General features: G+C 44.4%; 1 protein-coding gene across 3 annotated transcripts in view; it reads left to right on the forward strand.

Annotated features, from left to right (window-relative positions):
- LOC103679980 (zinc finger protein 879) overlaps positions 1 to 19,624 on the forward strand; it is a 39,693-nt gene that overhangs the window by 7,296 nt on the left and 12,773 nt on the right. For 2 of the 3 annotated variants that reach the window (XM_040622613.1, XM_040622614.1), the window contains exon 5: positions 1,897 to 3,365. In XM_040622613.1, coding sequence (XP_040478547.1) covers positions 1,897 to 3,344 — 1,448 coding nt within the window. In that variant the 3' untranslated portion in view covers positions 3,345 to 3,365. Of the gene's footprint in view, positions 1 to 1,896; positions 3,366 to 17,669; positions 17,749 to 19,624 lie in introns of those variants that run through there. The other variant, XM_040622612.1, reaches the window with a different exon arrangement.

Here is a 19,624-nt window from a genome sequence, read left to right on the forward strand (position 1 = left end):
GGAAGTTTATCCAGAGGAAATAATTCCATAATTGTGCAGAGTAGCAAAGGCAGTATAAAAAATGTTCGTTATAACATGAGGGATCACTAGGGAGAAGAAAGCTAAGTGACTCTTCGAAGGGGATTTTTTAAATTACGATTACATTTATGCTTTGAAATCTTACATTGCCAATAAAATGATGGTGTCAACCTTCATTCGTTGCCATGGAGAGAAGCCCACGATTTTTCTTAAGTGAAGAGTGGGTAGGGGGAAGTGTAGTTTCAACCTATTTTTACTTTTTAAATAAAAGTGTTTTCTAATATCCAGAAAAATTCTGGTGAGCTAAACTCCACATCTAGCAATGATTCTATTTGTGTGTCGTGTGTAGGGGTAAACTCAATTTTCGTATTTATAGTTTTCTGTCTTTTCTTTATTTTTCTTATAATGATTATATATCTCTTTTTTAGTTAGGAAAATAAAAACTCTTTAAGAAAATACTTTCATTCTTTTGGAAGCAATGACACCATTCCTCACACAGTATCCTAAGTGATCAAAAAGTGGACTGAAAATTATTGTCAAGAATGTACTCTTCCCCCAGTATTCCCCATATTGTTACATGGGACCGGTCCCCATCGAGCTGCCCCGGCCAGAAGCTGAGCAGCATCCTTGAGTCCTCTCTTGCACGTACCCTGTACATCCTATTCGTAGGTGAAGGTACTTGTCATCTCTGCCTTCAGCACATCCCAAATATGCCCCCCTCCCCGCCATGCCAGTGCAGACTGCCATCACCTCCTTCCAGTCCCCTGAGTGGCTGCTCTGCACCTGCCCTTGTTTCCCCCCACCCCCAATTACAATCCATTTGTCACACCACCATGGCGATCCTGTTTAAACAAAACTGCCCTGTCCCTCCTAACCCTCAGGGATCCTCTGAAGAAATTCCAGATGTCTTCCTATATCTTACAAGACCCCGCGTGATATGGCTGCCGCCTACTTCTTTTCCTCCCCTCCCAACACTGTCTTGTTCCCTCTTGCTCAGGCCACACTGGACAAATCTGGGTTCCTGGACAACTCGAAGCCGACGCTTGCCTTACATTCTTTCTGACTGGAATCCTCTTTCCACCCACATTTTTGCGTGGCCAGCTCTCATTATTTAGATCCCACCTTTAATTCTGCTTCCTTATCCCCCAGTTTGAAATGTCGGCTCGTTTACTCGTACTGCACATCACCTTGTTTTTGTTTGTTTTCCTCATTCTCTTCACCCCCAGGACTCATCATCCCTTGTTTATTTGGTCGCTTGGTCACTGTTAATACCCTGCTGCTAGAATTTAAACCTTACAAAAACTGGATTCCTGTCTGATGTGTTCCCCATAATCCTGATCTTGACCTTTGCGTGGTGGCTACTCAGTAAATAATTGCTTGAACGAGTGAGGAAATGTCCATCATAACACCATGTACAGCACTGGGAGGAGTTCCAAAACAGCACCAATCGAGGCCCTGGGTTTCGGAGAGCTTTTTAAGGCCCACAGCTCTTCTGGTTTTTACTTATAGCCTCTCTGCAGCTTTCTCGTGGATTTACCTTGAGTAAGCCGGTGACTGACACAGGAGAGGGAGCTGGGGAGTAACACAACCCGCTGAACTCAGAAGTGCTCTGTCCCCTGCTGACCTGATCTTTGTTCCTGGAGCAGGTTCCTGGCTGCTCTCATTGGAGGAGCTTCCCTCGGAGCTCACCCACATACAGCGTTCCACAGACCCTCTCCACCCAAGCGTGTCTCCCATGCTTCTGCTTTCTCGTACCCTTCTTTCTCCCCGTGCTTTCTTAAGAATCCAGGATGTATTTGTCAGAAATCCTTGTATATTTTGGTGTCACTTTTCTTTATTCTCAGGGCAAGGGAGACTTACCCGTTTTGTTTATTTTAGGATGGGAGCGCTTGTTTGAAACTACAGTTTCTGAAGAAGAAAATCAGGAAGTAATGAATAAACTCCTGGGTGACGGTCCTTTTGACTTCAGGTTGGGGAAAGTCTACAAAAATGAGGACAAGCTAGAGAAGCAACAAGTCAAAAAGAACAAACCTTTCAGGAAATTCTTAGTCACCATCAGAAATACCTACGTGAGGGAGAGGAGCTTTACAAGTATTGAGCTCGGGAAAAATCTCAGTCTGAAATCATCCCTTATTAGAAAACCCAGACTTGTTTCCAGAGGAAGGAAACCCCATTCCCAGCAGTATTCAGTTCTGTTTAAACAATTGGGAGTCAATACGGTGCGCAAATGTTACAAATGTAACATTTGTGGGAAAATCTTCCTCCACAGTTCTTCCCTGAGTAAACACCAGAGAATCCACACTGGAGAGAAGCTCTATAAATGCAAGGAATGTCGGAAAGCTTTCAGCCAAAGCTCGTCTCTCACTCAGCATCTCAGAGTTCACACAGGAGAGAAACCTTACATCTGTGGCGAATGTGGGAAAGCCTTTAGTTTCACCACATCTCTCATCGGACATCAGAGGATGCATACGGGAGAGAGGCCCTATAAATGTAACGAGTGTGGCAAGACATTTAAAGGAAGCTCATCCCTGAATAACCACCAACGAATTCATACTGGAGAAAAGCCCTATAAATGTAACGAGTGTGGGAGAGCCTTTAGCCAGTGCTCATCTCTTATTCAACATCACAGGATTCATACTGGAGAGAAACCCTATGAATGTAGTCAGTGTGGGAAAGCCTTTACTTCAATATCACGGCTAAGTAGACACCATAGAATTCATACTGGAGAGAAACCCTTTAATTGTAATGAGTGTGGGAAAGTATTCAGTTACCACTCAGCCCTTATCATACATCAGAGAATTCACACTGGGGAGAAACCTTATGCATGTAAAGAATGTGGGAAAGCCTTCAGCCAAAGCTCTGCTCTGATACAGCATCAAAGAATTCATACGGGAGAAAAACCCTACAAATGCAACGAATGTGGGAAGGCCTTCTCCTGGATTTCACGGCTTAATATACACAACAGAATCCATACTGGAGAGAAACCGTATAACTGTAAAGAATGCGGAAAAGCCTTCAGTTCCCACTCAGCAGTTAATACTCATCGGAAAATTCACACTGGAGAGAAACCTTATAAATGTAATGACTGTGAAAAAGCCTTCAACCAAAGCTCAGCTCTGATTCAGCACCAGAGAATTCACACTGGAGAGAAACCGTTTAACTGTAAAGTATGTGGGAAAGCCTTCCGACAAAGTTCCTCCCTTATGACACATATGAGGATTCATACAGGAGAAAAGCCTTATAAATGTAAAGAATGTGGGAAGGCTTTTAGTCAGAGCTCATCCCTTACCAATCATCAGAGGACTCACACTGGAGAAAAACTATAAATAAAACACATGTGGAAAGTCTTCCAACTGAAGTTCATTCCGTAGTCAATTTCGAAAAACTCATCCTGGGCAGGAAGTGGTGAAGAGTGGTTAATTGTGAGTTAAACTTCAGAATGTAGACCTCCTCAGACATCAGAGACTTCATGATGCAGGTAACAAACATTAGGTGTATTAGGAAAGCTGCTATGAAATGTTTTTTTTTTTTTCATAGTATTTAAGTTATTACTGACTGTAAGGTAGAGAATGTGTAAGATTCTTTTATCTTCACCCTGGTGATGTGCAAGAAGAGCCCCCAGCTTTTGCAAGCTTCCCTGGGAAGTGTGTTGATTTATGTAAAAGTGCAGCCATAAAATCCAGACTTTAGATTTATCTAGGAATCTGTTTTTTGAAACGACATTTAAGTGTTATGCAAGCCAGTGTGGATTGTTCTGGAGGAGAAATGTAAGCAGGTGACCTGTAGCTACCTCACTGCCGCTAAAATGTATTCTTTAATAGTTTAAAGGCAAAACGTGTACTTGATGGTTGTGAAAACTTTTTGGGTTGTTTCTTCTCTGCTTTCCAAGCCATTTACCTGAAGAGAAAATCACTCTGTAAACGCTGCAGGCATACGGTCCCGTGAGTTTTCTCCCTGACGACTTGTTCTCAGCTCTGAAGCCGATCTAAAAGTCACTCTATTTTAAGTCACAGAATGCATGGTAGTTCACTTGGTTTTATCATAAAGTGATTACCTTTGCTGTGTGAGGTTGAGAATTAAAGGTTATTCAGACAACTACTGCTTTTGCAAGTTACTCCACTGATACACATTAGCAGTGATCTTACAGTGTTAGATGGGAGCATGCCTCTTGGCACCCAGGCTGTGCCTGCTTCATTGAGCTCTCTGGTTACCACCCAGGAAGGCCCAGCAACAGTGTGGATCACCGTCCTAGCTGGAGGTAAAGTGAACCAGGTAACTTTCACTCCCTCCCACACTCTGAGGGCCAGGAGACAGGAATTCAGAATCTAAGTTCAGTAAATGGGCTGTTAGACGCTTCAACAAGTTAGCATGTTTCAGCATTTTTAAAATGTGAATAATAATTCTGGCGACGTAAAAACAGTTATCTCCCAAGTCAAACTAAACTCGTTGAACTTTACAGAAGCAACATCCTCTAGTGTTGTCCAGTATCACCAGAAGTAGGCAAGCACCTAAGGACTGAACTACCTGTTTTGTTTTTAAAAAGGGGACTAGTTTCTTTCTCTTTGTCAAGAGTTTAAAAAAAAAAAACACCTCAGAAAAAGTTACTGTTGAGGGTGGAGACTGAGCTAAAGCAGAAATCATTGAATTCAACTTTTGCTTCCTGGGACCAACTAATCAGTCTTACTGTTCCAGACTCGGTGAGGAACAGACTTTTCTGGGTCATGTTATCCTCCACAGCAGTTCCTCTTTCCCCATAACCATTCTATTAAATTCTCTAATTTCTGGGAAAATTTCTAGGAAAATATAATTTCCGTCTTAGTCCACTTAGGTTGCCATAATGAAATACCGCAGCCTGGGTGGCTTATAAACCACTGAGACCTACTTCTTACAGTTCTGGAGGCTGGGAAGTCCAAGATCATGGCACCTGCACAGGTGTGTCCTGGTGAGGATCGTCTTCCTGGTTCCTAGCCGGTGGCTTCTTGGATCCTCACATGGTGGAAGGGGCGAAGGAGCTCTCTGAGGCCTCTTGTGAGGGCACTAATCGAATTCATGGGGCTCCACCCTCATGACAGTCACCTCCCAAAGGCCCCACCTCCTAATACTTCCACCTCTGGGGTTAGGGTTTCAACGCGGATTTTGAAGGGGCGCACATTCAGACCATTGCATCTCCAAGTAACAGTATAGTCCTAAAAATAATCCCACCAGATATATCTGAATAAAGTTACACAAAGAAAATATCAGGCCCAGTTATTTCTAAGTTGAGGTCTCTCAAACTTGCAAGTAACAGGCCATTTGAGTCTTACGCAGGATCTTCCAGAGGAGACCGTGTACAAGAACAGTGATTCCAATATAACCCAGTACCAAAATTGACAAGGAAAGTACAAGCAAAAGAAAAAATGCAGGCCTACATCATCCATGAACAAACACGTAAAAACTCTAAACAAAGCAAATGTAATCCAGAAGTACCTCAACATAGTTAATGCATCATGATAAATGTGGATTTTTCAAAAGATCGGGCAGGTTGTTTAGAATTAGGAAACTTACAGATGCTGTGTACCACCTGGGAAGCTTCAAGGTGCAAAATCCGTATGTTCATCTCAATGCAGACAAAGCAACCAAAATATTCAGCACCCATTCATTGTAACAAGTCTTAGCCAAGCAGCGGAGAGAGCTTCCTTAACCTGGTAGAAGGGTATTTACCAGAAACCTGCCGAAAAAAATGGTAAAATGTTAGAAGTAGTCATGACAGGAGGAGTGTAGAGAAAAAAACAAATTATTCAATAATGAATAATGGCTTTGAGATAAATGGTTCATCTACATAAAAGAAAAATTGGATGCCTACCCTCACCACAAAAAGAATTCTGTGAAAGGCAAAATTGTTTGTCTTTTGGAAGAAGATGTAAAGAATAACTTTATGACCTCACAATAGGGAAGGATTATTTTAAACGGGACACAGATAAGCCATGAAATCTTTTTCTATATTTGCTCACATTAAAAAAAAAAAAGAACATCCGGTTATCAAAATATACCAAAATGGAATTGAAAAGTCAAGACATAAAATAGGAGGTCTTTCCACAACATTTTTGACAAATGCTTATTGTCTGGAAAGTTTAAATACTTTGTACAAATCAGCTTAAAGGAAAAAAAAAATAAAAAAGACAACCTTGTAGGGAAAAAAAAAGTGGTCCAAATACATGACTACTTATTTCACAGAAGAGGAAATACAGATTTCTAAAAACACAAAAAGATGCTTAAAAGTGGAAATTAGGATCACAGAGAGGATTTTTTGAGGTTCTTTTTAAATAGACATTATTTTATTATTTTATTTATTTATTTTGGTACGCTCTGTGTCCAACGTGGGGCTTGAACTCACAATCCCATGATCAAGAGTCACACACTTCACTAAGCCAGCCAGGCACCCCAAATTTTATGATTTTTTTTTTTTAAAGATGAGTGAAAACAAAGATGTGTGACATTACTGAGTTTTGGAATGTATGCGGAAGAACTGGAATCCATACTCTACTAGTGGGCGTGTAAGTTGATACAGACCATCGGCATCCTATCAAGTTGAACTTGTGCACGACATAAAACAGAAGTTCCACTCCTATGTATGTATGATAGATAAATGTGTGCATATGAGCAGTAAGAGACAGATATAAAGACATTCTTAGCAGCACTGATCATAGAAGCTAATATTTCGACGTAGTCTGAATGTTAATAGGAAAATGGAGAACTCTGGAATATTAACAATGTAGAGCAGCAGGGAGAATGAATGAACCAAAGCCATAAGCAAACACAGATGAATTTCAAAGCCTGTTGATTTTTCAGAAGTCAGAGGAAACAACATATGGTATAACAACATGTTCTGCAATATTAAATTGATTTTAAGTGATTTATACATGTAAAGATACTAAAAATAGCAAGTGATTGAATAACAAGATCTTCTAGCCATCCGTGCTATGTAACGACTCATCCCCAAATTTAGTGGCTTAGAACAACACTTTATTAATACCGTTGGTTCCAATTTGGGTTCAGTTGGGCAGTTCTTACTTGGTGTCTCTAATGCATTTGCAGTCAGATGGCGGCTGCCACTCACCTACGCTTGGTGTCCAGGGAGGCCGGCACCCAGTGATGTCTGCTGCTGAGAGCCCGGTTGGGCACTGGACAGAAGGGTGGCTGGTTCCTGAGAGACACTGTCCCAAGAGCTGGCATTCTAAAAGATCTACAAAGTGTAGACCTTAGAACTCAGCTTTGGAGGTCACATGACATCAGTTCTGTATTCTCTTGGAAAATTATTTATAGACGAGGTCCAGATTCAAGGGGAGGTGATACAAGGGTGTGAATACCAGGGTCGTGGTTCATCGTAGGGACCATATTTGTAGACTGGCTACCACACAAACACACAACTCAGCATGGTGATTACCTCTTGCCGTGAGGCAAGGAAATGACTTGGGGAGGAGCACAGGGCTCCTCAGCTTGGCTGATGCCTGAGAGAGCCTGCCTTCTCAGGAAGAGGTTGCCCAGGCCAGCCAGAATGAGGATCAGTAGGAAGGCCAGTGTGTTTATCAGTAAAAATGATTAAATAGAGTTTTTTGGCCCAACTCTATACTGGGTCATTTGATGTAGGATAAAACAGATCTTACTGCCTGCTCACCCTAGGTGAAGTGCACATCAAGTTTAAGAGGTTGTACCCAAGGGCCACTTCAAGGTCATAGCTTTTTTTTTAAGATTTACTTATTTTAGAAGGAGTGAGAGCAGGGGGAGGGGCAAAGGAAGAGGGAGAGAGAATCTCAAGCAGACTCCACGCTCAGCATGGAGCCTGACTCAAGGCTCAATCCCACGACCCTGAGATCATGACCTGAGCCGAAACCCAGAGTCGGGTGCTCAACCAACTGCACCCCCAAGGTCATAACATTTTTCGGGCCACTGTTGAATTTAAACATCTCCTTAACAAAACTATCAACACCCCTCTTTCCTGTCTATACTTTGCCTTCTCATTCATCTCCCTAGATCACCAGAGGAAGAGAGATTGGTTCCTATCCCAAGTCAGGAAACACACACTAAACTAAAAAAATGTGCGTAAGAGGATTAGGCAAAGAAAGACTCATCATTGAGTTGTGAACATATTCGCCTTGCCTGGTTTCTCCTCTTATTCTCAAAGAGGCTTGTTCAGAATCTAGGCAGAAGAGAATACTGTCCATTTTTATAGCTTCCTAATAGGCCATTTTCAAAGCAACCTTTTATAATACGACTGACATGCCCGATACATTTAATTTATAGTGTTCATAGTAATGAAATGATTTAAAATGTCCACCTTTTCAGGTGGGTTGGGCCCTTTTCTTGTTGGCTGTTGCATTACCAAACCCATTTTCTCATGAAAGCTCTGTGAAATGAATAGGCTTTTTTTTTTCCCTAGACTGTCCTTCCATTGGCTTTCAACAGTGTTTTCCACATGGTTAGGTTTATGTTGTGCTTTTTTGGTAAGAAACCCACCAAAGCAATTTTGTATTCTCAGTTCATGGTCTTATCACACTGGGAGCCTGGCGATGTTAGTAATTTCAGCTTTATCTTGGTTGAGGTGGTGTTGGCCTTGTCTCCCCCTCTAAAGTCACTGTTTTTCTCTTCACGGTCATTCGTATCTTGAGAGGCGATCTGATGATTGTGGATGTCTATCTGTACTAGACAAACTCACCTCCACCAGTTTTAGCATCTAAGGATGACACTTGCTTTATTGTCATCACAACGGTTTCCACATGGAGATCTCATAATTCTGTCATTTCTTATACTCTTATTAATTGGCTTTCCACTTTAGGGGAGTGTTTTATCTTCTGTTTTTATGACTGGAAGCATGGTTTCTTATTTTATTCAATGGACTGTAATCTGTGAATATCATTGTGTATGTTGATGCCAAAATTGTCTCAGACTTGGCCTCGAGAGCCCCTGCAAGCTCGTTTCTGTGTCCTTTCTGTCATAAGCTTGAGTCCATGTATAAAATCTGTAAGTCACACCTACTTCTGTCTGTATAGAAAAATATGATTTTTGACTAGATGGCTTGGGGTTGGAGGAGAAATTGTGGGGTCAAAAACATTTTGGGGGATTTTCTCTCTTTTTCTTGCAGGATCTTCTACTTCTCCCTTTTGCTACTTTCCTCCTTGACACATGGTTTCCACATCACTGTCTTTCCATTAAAAATATTCTCCCCATAAAGCATCACCTTCCCATGGATGTCTCACCTCCTGCATGTGTTGTTTTTCTTTTCTAAACTACGGTAAAATATATATAACATAAGATTTACCCTTATAATCATTATTAAGTGTACAATTTGTGGCACTGAAGATATTCACAATGTAACCATCACCACAATCTATTTCCAGAACTTTTCATCATCTCAAACAGAAGATCTGCATCCATTAAACAGTAACTCTCCCATTTCCCCTGCTGCCAGCCCCGGTCACCTCTTATTCTACTTGCCGCCTCTCTGAATTTGCCTCTTTTATTTTTTTTTAAAGATTTTATTTATTTATTTGACAGAGATAGAGACAGCCAGTGAGAGAGGGAACACAAGCAGGGGGAGTGGGAGAGGAAGAAGTAGGCTCATAGCGGAGGAGCCTGATGCAGGGCTCGATCCCATAACGCCGGGATCATGCCCTGAGCCGAAGGCAGATGCTTAACCACTGTGCCACCCAGGCGCCCCTGAATTTGCCTCTTTTAGATTCCTGACATAAGTGGAATCATACAATATTTGTCCTTTTGTGTCTGGCTGATTTTATTTAGGACAATGTCTTCAAGGTTAATCCATATTATAGCAGGTGTCAGGATTTCCTTCCTTTTTAAGGCTGAGTAATGTTCCATTGTGAATATCTACCACATTATATTTACCCATTCATGTGTTGGTGGACAGTAGGATTATTTGCACATTTTGGCGATCGTGAACAACGCTGCTGTGAACATTTGCATACAAGTGGACATTTCTCTTGGGTAAATACTTAAGAGTGCGATTGCAGGGTCATATGAGGAGTGGTTGTTATAGTCAAACACTTTGCCACCGTGGCTGCACCATTTTACATTCCCATCGGCAATGTACGAAGGATCCAGTTCCAATGTGGGTGGTTCTACATCCTCCAACACGTGGTATTTTCTGGCTTTCAGGATCCAGTTCCAATACGGGTGGTCTATATCCTCCATCACTTGGTAATTTCTGGCTTTCTTCCTTAATGGTCACACTCACAGGTGTGCAGCAGTGTCGCATTCTGGCCACGATTTGCATTGCCCTGATGACTAGTGATGTTGAACGTCTCTTTTATATGCTTTTTGGCTATTTTATATCTTTTGTTGAGAACTCTCTGTTCAAATCCTTTGCCCATGTTTGGAATGGGCTGTTCTGTTGTCGAGTTATAGCGGTTGTTTAGATATCCGGCATGTACTTTGAAGCACTTCTATTCCGTTCTCTTCTACACCTGTACGGTTTTGCATATTTTCACACATAGAGCATACTTTCTCCTCCTGGTGGTGGTTTTATATCCGTTTTAGGAACACTACTGCCTCTTTCCTCTGCCATATCCTTTGTTGTTGTTTTTTTTTTCAAAGAATATGATGGGAGTTTCAGATTTATGCCACAGTCACTACCTCACCTACCCGAAGAAATGTTTTGGTTATCTTCTCAGCAACCACACGTCATGTCTACCCCACTTTTCTTTCTATCTTTAAGTGCCTACTGTGTGCCACACCCAAGAACTTCATTGTGCCCAAGCCAGAACAAACCCTTGTCACCCCTGTGGCAAGAGGTCTAAAAGCTGCTCTGTAATCATCAGGCGTTGCTTTGTGATCTCTGTTTCAGTAAAAAGACATGGGCAAGGGGCACCTGGCCCACTCCTTTGGAAGAACACGTGACTCTTGATCTCAGGGTCATGAGTTCAAGCCTCACACTGGGCATGGAGCCTACTTTTAAAAAAAAAGGGCAAAGAAAACAAGTGGGCAAGATTTCAATTTGTTTTAAGCAAATTATGTACAATAAAAAAATTGTAGGTTTTCATGACTCCATAAATGTATAGGGTTGTGGTGGAAAGACCCAGATGGAATTACCCCTTGGATCCCTATTCCAACGCCCTCCTGCCCACGCATCTCTTCGCTTAGGTCAGTTGGGTTCTTTTTCCTAAACAAATGTTTGCAATCACCCTTGAATGTTATAACACACTTTAAACTTATAAGGGAGTTTATATGGGGCAAGAAGATGTAAACAGTTTATGGCATGTTTCCATGAGGACATTCACGTCCACAGTAGGATCTGGGTAGCATTTTCTTTCTTTCTTTCTTTTTTTTTATATAACTACATATGCAGATTATTTTTATTATTCTGGTTTAGTGTACTTTTTTTAAAAAAATAATTTCTTATTATGTTATGTTAGTCACCATACAGTATATCATTAGTTTTTGATGTAGTGTTCCATGATTCATTAGTTGCGTATAACACCCAGTGCTCCATGCAATACGTGCCCTCCTTACTACCCATCACCGGTCTATCCCAATCCCCCGCCCTCCTCCCCTCTGAAGCCTGCTTGACTTATTTCGCTTAGCATAATCTCCTCCAGTCCCGTCCATGTTGCTGCAAATGTTGGGTAATCGTTCTTTCTGATGGCTGAGTAATATTCCATTGTATATATGGACCACATCTTCTTTTTTTGGGTAGCATTTTCGACAGTATACCCCGTGTCCCCAAATCCAGTCAGTGCATCGGCCTCCGTCCCACACTGTACAGGGACAGATGTCATTTAGATCATCCACTGCTGGAGAGAAGGTGGAAGGGGCGCTGTCATGCAATTCTAAACACTGCACATACTTCACTTTAGCCTTGGTAACCTTGAACAGGGGGAACAATTCCTATTTCTCCTTTTCCTATAATTTGGTTTTTGTTTTTGTTTCCTCACTGTGAAGAGAAAGGAGGAAGGAAGGGAGGATGGGAGGGAGGGAAGAAAACTAGTCCATCTCCAGTTACACTGCACTGGCCCCACGGAGCCTGCTACATGGGGACAGTGGGTTTCATACTACTTCAAGGATGCTCTGTGTAGTGTAGACTTTTTTTTCCAAATACACGGCCATTTTAAATTTTTATTTTTTTTAAAAAAGATTTTATTTATTTGGGAGAGAGAGCGAGGAAGAATCTCAAGCAGACTCTGTGCTGAGCACAGAGCCTGACGCGGGGCTTGATTTCATGACCCCGGGATCATGACCTGAGCCGAAATCAAGAGTCTGGTGCTTAACCAACTGAGTCATCCAGGTGCCCCACCACACCATTTTTTTTTTAAAGAATAAACTACATTTGAAACAGTGGGAAAATAATAACTTTATAAATCGGATTCTGTATGCTTGGAAGATAAATTCGAAGAATCCTCTCAGAAAATAGAAGAACGCAATTAATGAAGCATCGAGCTTTACATCGGAAACCAGGGATGTACTGTATGGTGACTAACATAATATAATAAAAAAAATTTAAAAAAAAGAAAATAGAAGAAAAGACAAAGAATACCAGGGTGAGGTTATCAGAGATACGAAAGCCAGACTTCAAGAATAACAGTTTAAGATGTTAATGAAGAAAGCAGAAAAAACCCCAGAACTCAGCCTTTCCCTTTTGTGTGTGTGTCCAAGACAAAAACAATGAAAAACCGGTTGCTAGATACTGGAGTAGGGGTGGGGGTGGATAGAAGTACTTATAAATACAGGAAAACAGAGGGGAGGGGAGGGTGAGTTTTTTTTTTTTTAAGATTTTACTTTCTTGAGAGAGAGCAAGCAAGAGAGAGAACACAAGAGGGGGAGAGGGGCAGAGGGAGAGGGAGAAGCAGACTCCTTGCTCTGAGCAGGGAGCCTGACATGGGACTCAATCCCAGGACCTTGGGATCATGACCTAAGCCAAAGGCAGATGCTTAACCAACTGAGCCCCCCAGGTGCCCCAAGGGTGAGATTTACATAACAGTCAAAGTAGAGAAATAAAGGTTACCTTCAAGGGAAGAAAAAAACCAAATTGGCCTCAGGTTTCTTCAGAAAACTGGGAGGGCACTGATAAAAACTAGTCGTGAGAATGTGAAAAAGGAACAGAAATACCAAGACCCAAAGAGAAACCTAAGCAGGCAGTCACAGATGTGACCAATGAGGTTACAGGATAAAATAGATTTACTTATAAATAAATATAAATGATAAAACTCGAGGAAATTGCCAGAATTCGTAGCTGAGAAAGTAGAATATAGATGTATTAAAATTGGATACTGGTGGTCATGGCCTATTAGCTCATACTGTAAAAATTGTAAATGGGACAAAGTAGGGGCACCTGGGTGGCACAGCGTTAAGCGTCTGCCTTCGGCTCAGGGCGTGATCCTGGCGTTATGGGATCAAGCCTCACATCAGGCTCCTCCGCTATGAGCCTGCTTCTTCCTCTCCCACTCCCCCTGCTTGTTTCCCTCTCTCGCTGGCTGTCTCTCTCTGTCTGTCAAATAAATAAATAAAATCTTTAAAAATAATAATAAATGGGACAAAGTAGAATACATTTGCGTTTGGCTTAATATATAAAGGAAGTCAGAAGAAAAGTTAGTTCTTAATTTTTACAGTCAGAAAAATGGGGCATAAAGAGTATTTTTAAAAACATAATTGCCAGGACTATTTTAAAAAATACACTTCATCGTTGAAAAACATTATGTTCAAAATGTTCTTAACATCCTCATCTTTTCCATATTTTGAGCTTTGAGCTGTTCCAACCACTTGCAACGACTCAGCCCATACTGCTGTCTTCTCTCAGAATTTACAGCCATGGCCTTCTAACTAATCCCAGTCTCCCAGCTGCTGCCTTTGACCCTTCGGTTAAGTCTCAGCACTGCAGTCAGAGTGATCATTTAAGAAAGCGACATCAGAGGATGGACAAGGGAGACCGCGGGGGCCCTGAGGCCTCTACCCAGCCTGTCCCCAGGATGTTCCCTGAGGCTCTAGGTCTTGTCCCAAGAAGATTTCAAGGAGAGACGAGACACACAGTTGAGGGGTGTAAGTGGGAAGGTTCATTCAAATGAGAGTACGCTCTCCAGACCTGAGTGCAGGGGAGCTCAAGAGGAAGCTGGGTTTGGGTCTCCGTATCTTTTACTGACAGGTACGGGGTGGAATATTTGTTACTTGGGGAGGGGATTTCCTGGGAGCAGGGTTTCTTGCCTTTTCTCCCTTGCCTGATCAGGGGCTCCAGCCTTCTTTGTCTTGGGTCTGTCTTGGGTTGATCCGGCTTCTTTGTTTTGGGGAGTGCTGTCAGGACAGGTTTCTAACTTCCCCCGTGGCTGACCCTGACTTCCCATTTGCTGGCCTCCAGCATCCTGTTAACACCTAAGTAACTGCCTACTCCAGCGTCTCCACTGCTCAGAGCATTCTCTTCTGAGTAAGATCCAGGGACCGGGACCAGTAAGAGCCTGCACATTCTAGTCCTCTTGCCTCTGGTTTCTGCCGCCTTTCTGCTTCAGCAACAGTATTCATGCGTCTTCAACAGGCCAGGCGTGCTCCCACCTCCAGGCATCTGCTTTTCAGCCTGCCAGAAAGCCTTCCCACAGATCCCGAACTCCGCTCACTCCTCACCTCTTTGCAGATCTTTCTTCAATGTCACCTTCTCAGTCAGACGTTTCTTAACTACTTTGTATACATTGCAGTACTCCCAACCCCGCAGCCAGGGTCACTGTTCCCACTTTCTTGTTCTCATTAGCGCTCATCACTACCTAAAAACATACCATTTGTTACTCTTGTTTATCATCTTTTTCCCCTCTCCACCCAGAGAATTTAAGCTGCATGAATGCAGAGGTTTTGAGCGTTTGGGTCAACCAGAAATACTGATGTATTTCTAGCATCTAGACAATGCCAGGAGCAAGAGAGGTGTTGAATATTTTTGTCGCTGTTGTTGAATGAATGAATAAATAGAATCTTATACAGCAGTGATAATGAATGAACTTTGCATGTATCAAGATGGGTGAAACTAAAAGTTATTAAAGATCACAGGCTCAAAAGGGATCTCTCAGGGTGAGTTCCCCCCCTCACCAAAGACTTAATTACAGTTTCAGCTCTTCCAGAAATGGAATCGTAAACCAGCCAACCAGGAACTGTGTGATCATCATTAGTTAGGCAATCTGCCTGATAAATCTTTGCCATCTTCTGTAGGGAAACTAACCTTGCAATAACCAATCCACTTTTTGCCTAGTACAACTTCCTTGTTCCTGCTCCGTCTGCCCACAAAAGGCTTACATGTAGTACTTCTTGGAGCTCCTTCCTCCCTGCTGGACAGGATACTGCCTGGTTCACGAATCACTGAATAAAGCCAATAAGATCTTTAAAATATACTCAGTTGATTTTTTTTTTTCAAACAGCATTCCTGGTGAGCGTTATGTCACAGAACATACAGCAGATTCCATTTATATAAAGATCAGAAACCTTGCAAAAAGAAACACTTATTGTGGAATGCAATACCAGCAAGCTAAGCAAGGCAAACGCGTTGCACAATTTAAGACAAATGACAGGGGAGCATTGTGGACCGGGCTTCAGAAATTCTGGTCAAATCTCTCTTCAAGCTAAGTGTTGGGCATGTGGGTATTGGTTTCTTGTTTAAACTGTACCTATGCATTCATCATCTGGGTACGCTACGCATTAAAATAAAAACCATAACTAGCTGGTGGGGAGCTGTTGTGGCCCACGGATTCTCCTAAAGGCCTCTAAATTCGGGTTTTGTTTTTTCAAATCACCTTGCCTGTCTAGCACAACAAGCCCCCGGGAGGATGCAGGCAGCGGGGACTGTGGGGGAGACCACCCGCCTTACTCGTCACGCGCGCGGCCTCGCGTTCCCGCGGACTTCCCGGGGGCAGACAGAGGGTCGAGAGCTCGCGGAGGGCATCTCCCGGGGGTCGCCCAGCCGCCTTCTGGGAAATGTAGTCAGCGCGCGGCCGAGGCATGCCGGGAGTGGTAGTCCTGAGGCTCGCGGGGTTGCGGGACTGCTCCCGGCCTTTCTGGGGCCGGTGGCGCGGGTGACCCCGGCTGCGCTGGGGCGGCCTGCCTGGGGCGGAGACCTCCCGGGGGCCTCTTGCCCGCGGCGGTGGAGCCAGCGCCTGCCTCGTGTTGGGTGGGGAGCGCGGAGCCGGGCGGGGCCGCGCGCGGGCACCCGGAGACGCGGCGCGGCCCGCGGGTCGGGGGCCGGTCCCCGCGACCCGGACGGCGGTGCGTTGCGGGCGTCGCAGGTCCCCGGGAGACGCGCGGGGAAGGGAGCGCCCTGCCAGGTGAGCTGGGGCGTGCCGGGACTGCTGTGGGCGGGGGTCGCTGGGGGGCTGTCTTCTCGGAGACTTCTCTGTGATGTAAAAACAATAGCTTGTGGCCGCCGAGCCCTCGGTGTGCCGGCAGTGGGCTAGCGCCTTGGAGGAATTCACTCATTTCATCCCTCGGCATTTGTGCCCTGTAAAGTGGCTGCGCACAGCCCCCATTTTACAGACGGAGAAACGGGGGCAGAGCGGCCAGGTAATTTGCCACATTCAGCGAGGGCCCTGGGCCGGATCAAGGCTACCCTTCCTGCCCGTTACTTACCATTTTCGTTTCTTTGGCAGATCGCTCCGACTCCGTAAGTTCTCAGCCTCTCTCGCATCTGTAAAACGGGGTGGCAATACTTTTTAGGGTCCTTGTGAGGTGTAGAAACAGTACACGCAAAGCACCCCCGACGCTGGCGTGGAGGAGGCGTGCATCACGGAGTGTCTATGGTTACTCCTACAGCAGCTTCCCTCACCTGGCTGAGGTGCCCAGCCCCAGATGACACCCCACACTCAGCTGGCCGAGCTCTCACGCCAGGTGCTGCTCCCCGGAGAGCCCTCAGCAAACCCCGCAGCCGGTGCAGGCCGCTGTGGCCGGGCCCTTCTCTGACGCTTGTCTGGCTGCTCCAGGCGCCCTCCTCCCGTGTCCTCCCAGCTGGGGTTTGTGTGTGAGAAGGAGGGCTGTTTCCCCCTGTGGGTGCTCTCAGAGGTGACCCCTGTGGAATGGGTGTTTAGGAGAGACCGCGCAGCAACAGTCTGGCGTGTATCTGTGCGAGAGGGAGTGTTTAACCACAGTCCTGTGGGTGCGGTATAGTCTTTGGTCGGACCTGACGCGGGGGCGCGAGGAGGAAGGTTTGCAGGTGGCGTTCTATCAGGGAAAGCACCTGGGTGGGTCATGAGGCAGAGAGACAAGGCAGATGTGGGCAAGTGCCTTCACCGTGGTTTCTTCGGGAAGGAAAGGGCTAGGTGGGACAGGCAGACTTAGGATTGGCTGTCTGTGTTTGAAAGTGGCAGCCGGGGAAATTCACGTGCGTTGTGGGTTTTACAGTGTGTACGGTTTAAAGCTTCCTGAGGCCTCCAGGTACCTAGGGGAGAGCCGCAGTTTGCCGAGTCACAGCTGGTAGACCTTAGGTGATGGTAAAGCACCGCCTTACAGCAATTAGAATATCGTTAATACAGGGAGATGGAGATGGGCGAATTGTCTTAGAGCTTCATTGACTTGGTAAGCACGTGTTCTGTGTCATCTCTGTGCTGTGGCTTCATTGCGACCTGGTAGACGTCACGGGTGGTTGTAACTTCCTCTCTCCAAGCCGTCCCTTGACACCAGAGTTCCTCATGACACCTTTTCCTCTCCAGACCTACCCTGTCGCCAGTCTGCACTCCCTCGATAGAAAACCAGAAGGAAAGAATGGCCGTGGATTTGCTGCCCACTAAGGTGACAGTAAGTGAAGTTTGTCTTTTTCATAAATTGCTTTCTGGGTTTAGAGATGGTGGATGTGTTTCCATTCTTTGGGTACTTTTGTGTCCAGCGAAAACTGTGGGCAATCCAGAGCTTTGTAAGTTTTCCCCAGGATGCAGGATTCATGGAGGGAGTGCTGAGGAATGTGCCTCCTCTGTCCCCAGGTCACTCTTAATTCACTCTAAACTCAGTTTATGACCAAAGATCGAGTCAGCTCTGAATATATGCTTCTGGCTACCATCAGTGCTTGGTGCGGAGTATGTCATATGGCGTATTAGACAGTCTTTGTCTTCACAGAGGACACAGTCCGCTTGGGGCAAAGACATGGAAGGAGCAAAGACACCCTCAACGAACATTTATTGAGCACTGACTGTACACAGGATGCTATGGAGAGCACCGGAATTACAAAGAGGAAAGACGATATTTCCGTCTTCGGGGAGTTCATGGCACTGACCTTAGGAAATGATTCAACATCCAAGAAGAATCAGGAAAAGATCCTGGGTGTGGGGTCATTTCGAGCTGATACTGAAGGCGAGGGCCGCTGGTGGTGGGCATCCCAGGAGTCCAGCTGAGATTGGGCACTGAGGCCGGCACTGGGGAGGACAGAGGGCTGGGAGTTGCTATGTCGAGCGCAGCTGTGCTGGCAAATTGTGCACGTGTCCCCCTTCTGGATCCAACTGATGTCTCTGTCTCCGCTGATTCTTGTCCCCCTGCTACTTCACACTCCCCTCCTGGGCCTTTCTTGCTCTTTGCCCTTTTGACCTCCATTTTCATTACCTTAACCTTCCGAAGATCTTTCCCAAATCTCTGTCCTCAGGCTGGAACTTTTCCCTAAAGATGCAGTCTGTCATTCCCTAACTTTTAGGGACTATTTCCACATGGGTCACAGTTTCCCCCCAACTCCAGCTCCTGTTACTTCCGTGAATTTTCCATTCTGCCATCCCCAAAGCCTCTGTTTTCATTGCCGATTTCCCCAAAAGTAGTGGTAGCCTACAGGTTACAAATGTGGACCCTGGAACTTGAGTTCCTAAGTTCACATCCAAGCTAGGGATGTGACCTTGGCAAGTTATTTTCCATGTACCTCATTTCCTCATTTGTAAGCAGGATTAATAATATGCATACCTCATTTGATCCATACAAGAGGACTGTTAATATCTGCATTTAATAGGTAAGGAAGCTGAGGCCTGGAGAAGCAAATAACTTGACCAAGGTCTCACAGCTGGCCTTGACCCCAGACAGGGTCGACTATACAGTTAACATTTCTCTCTGAGAAAGTATATGTAAAATGCCGAGACCAGTGCATGTTAATTCTCAGTAAATTCTGGCTCTTATTACTGTTTTTATCATCGTAAGCAGCAACAGCATTATTTTAGGACCTGCTGAATTTGATATGCCTCTTGCCACTAGGCTAGGTTTTGCTTTGATTCTTGAATTACAAGGGGATGGGTGTTTCAGGAAACCAGAATGTAAAGAGAGGCAAAATGCTGTGCAAAGCAATATCCAGCAATGACCGGGCTGCCCTCTGCCCAGAGGGAGGGCTCTTCACTGTCTGAGCTCTTCCATACCCGCAAACTGGAGACCGTCTTGGTTGTAGCTAAGGGAAGCTGGAGAGGAGGGTCTTTGCAACCCAGAGCCAGTTTTTTTTTTTTTTTTGACCACTAATTTACTGAAAACCAAAGATTTGAAAGCAGACAGAATAAAGATGATCATACGAAATACAGAGCATCACTGAATGCCCATTGGCTTCTCATCAGAAACGATAGAATGACATTTTATATGAAAGAAAGAAAGAAACTGTCAACCCAGAATTCTATAGCTAATGAAAGTAGTCTTTAAGAATGAAGACGAAAGG

The sequence above is a fragment of the Ursus maritimus genome, unplaced genomic scaffold, assembly GCF_017311325.1.
Source record: "Ursus maritimus isolate PB19 unplaced genomic scaffold, ASM1731132v1 scaffold_5, whole genome shotgun sequence".
Classification (NCBI taxonomy): domain Eukaryota; kingdom Metazoa; phylum Chordata; class Mammalia; order Carnivora; family Ursidae; genus Ursus; species Ursus maritimus.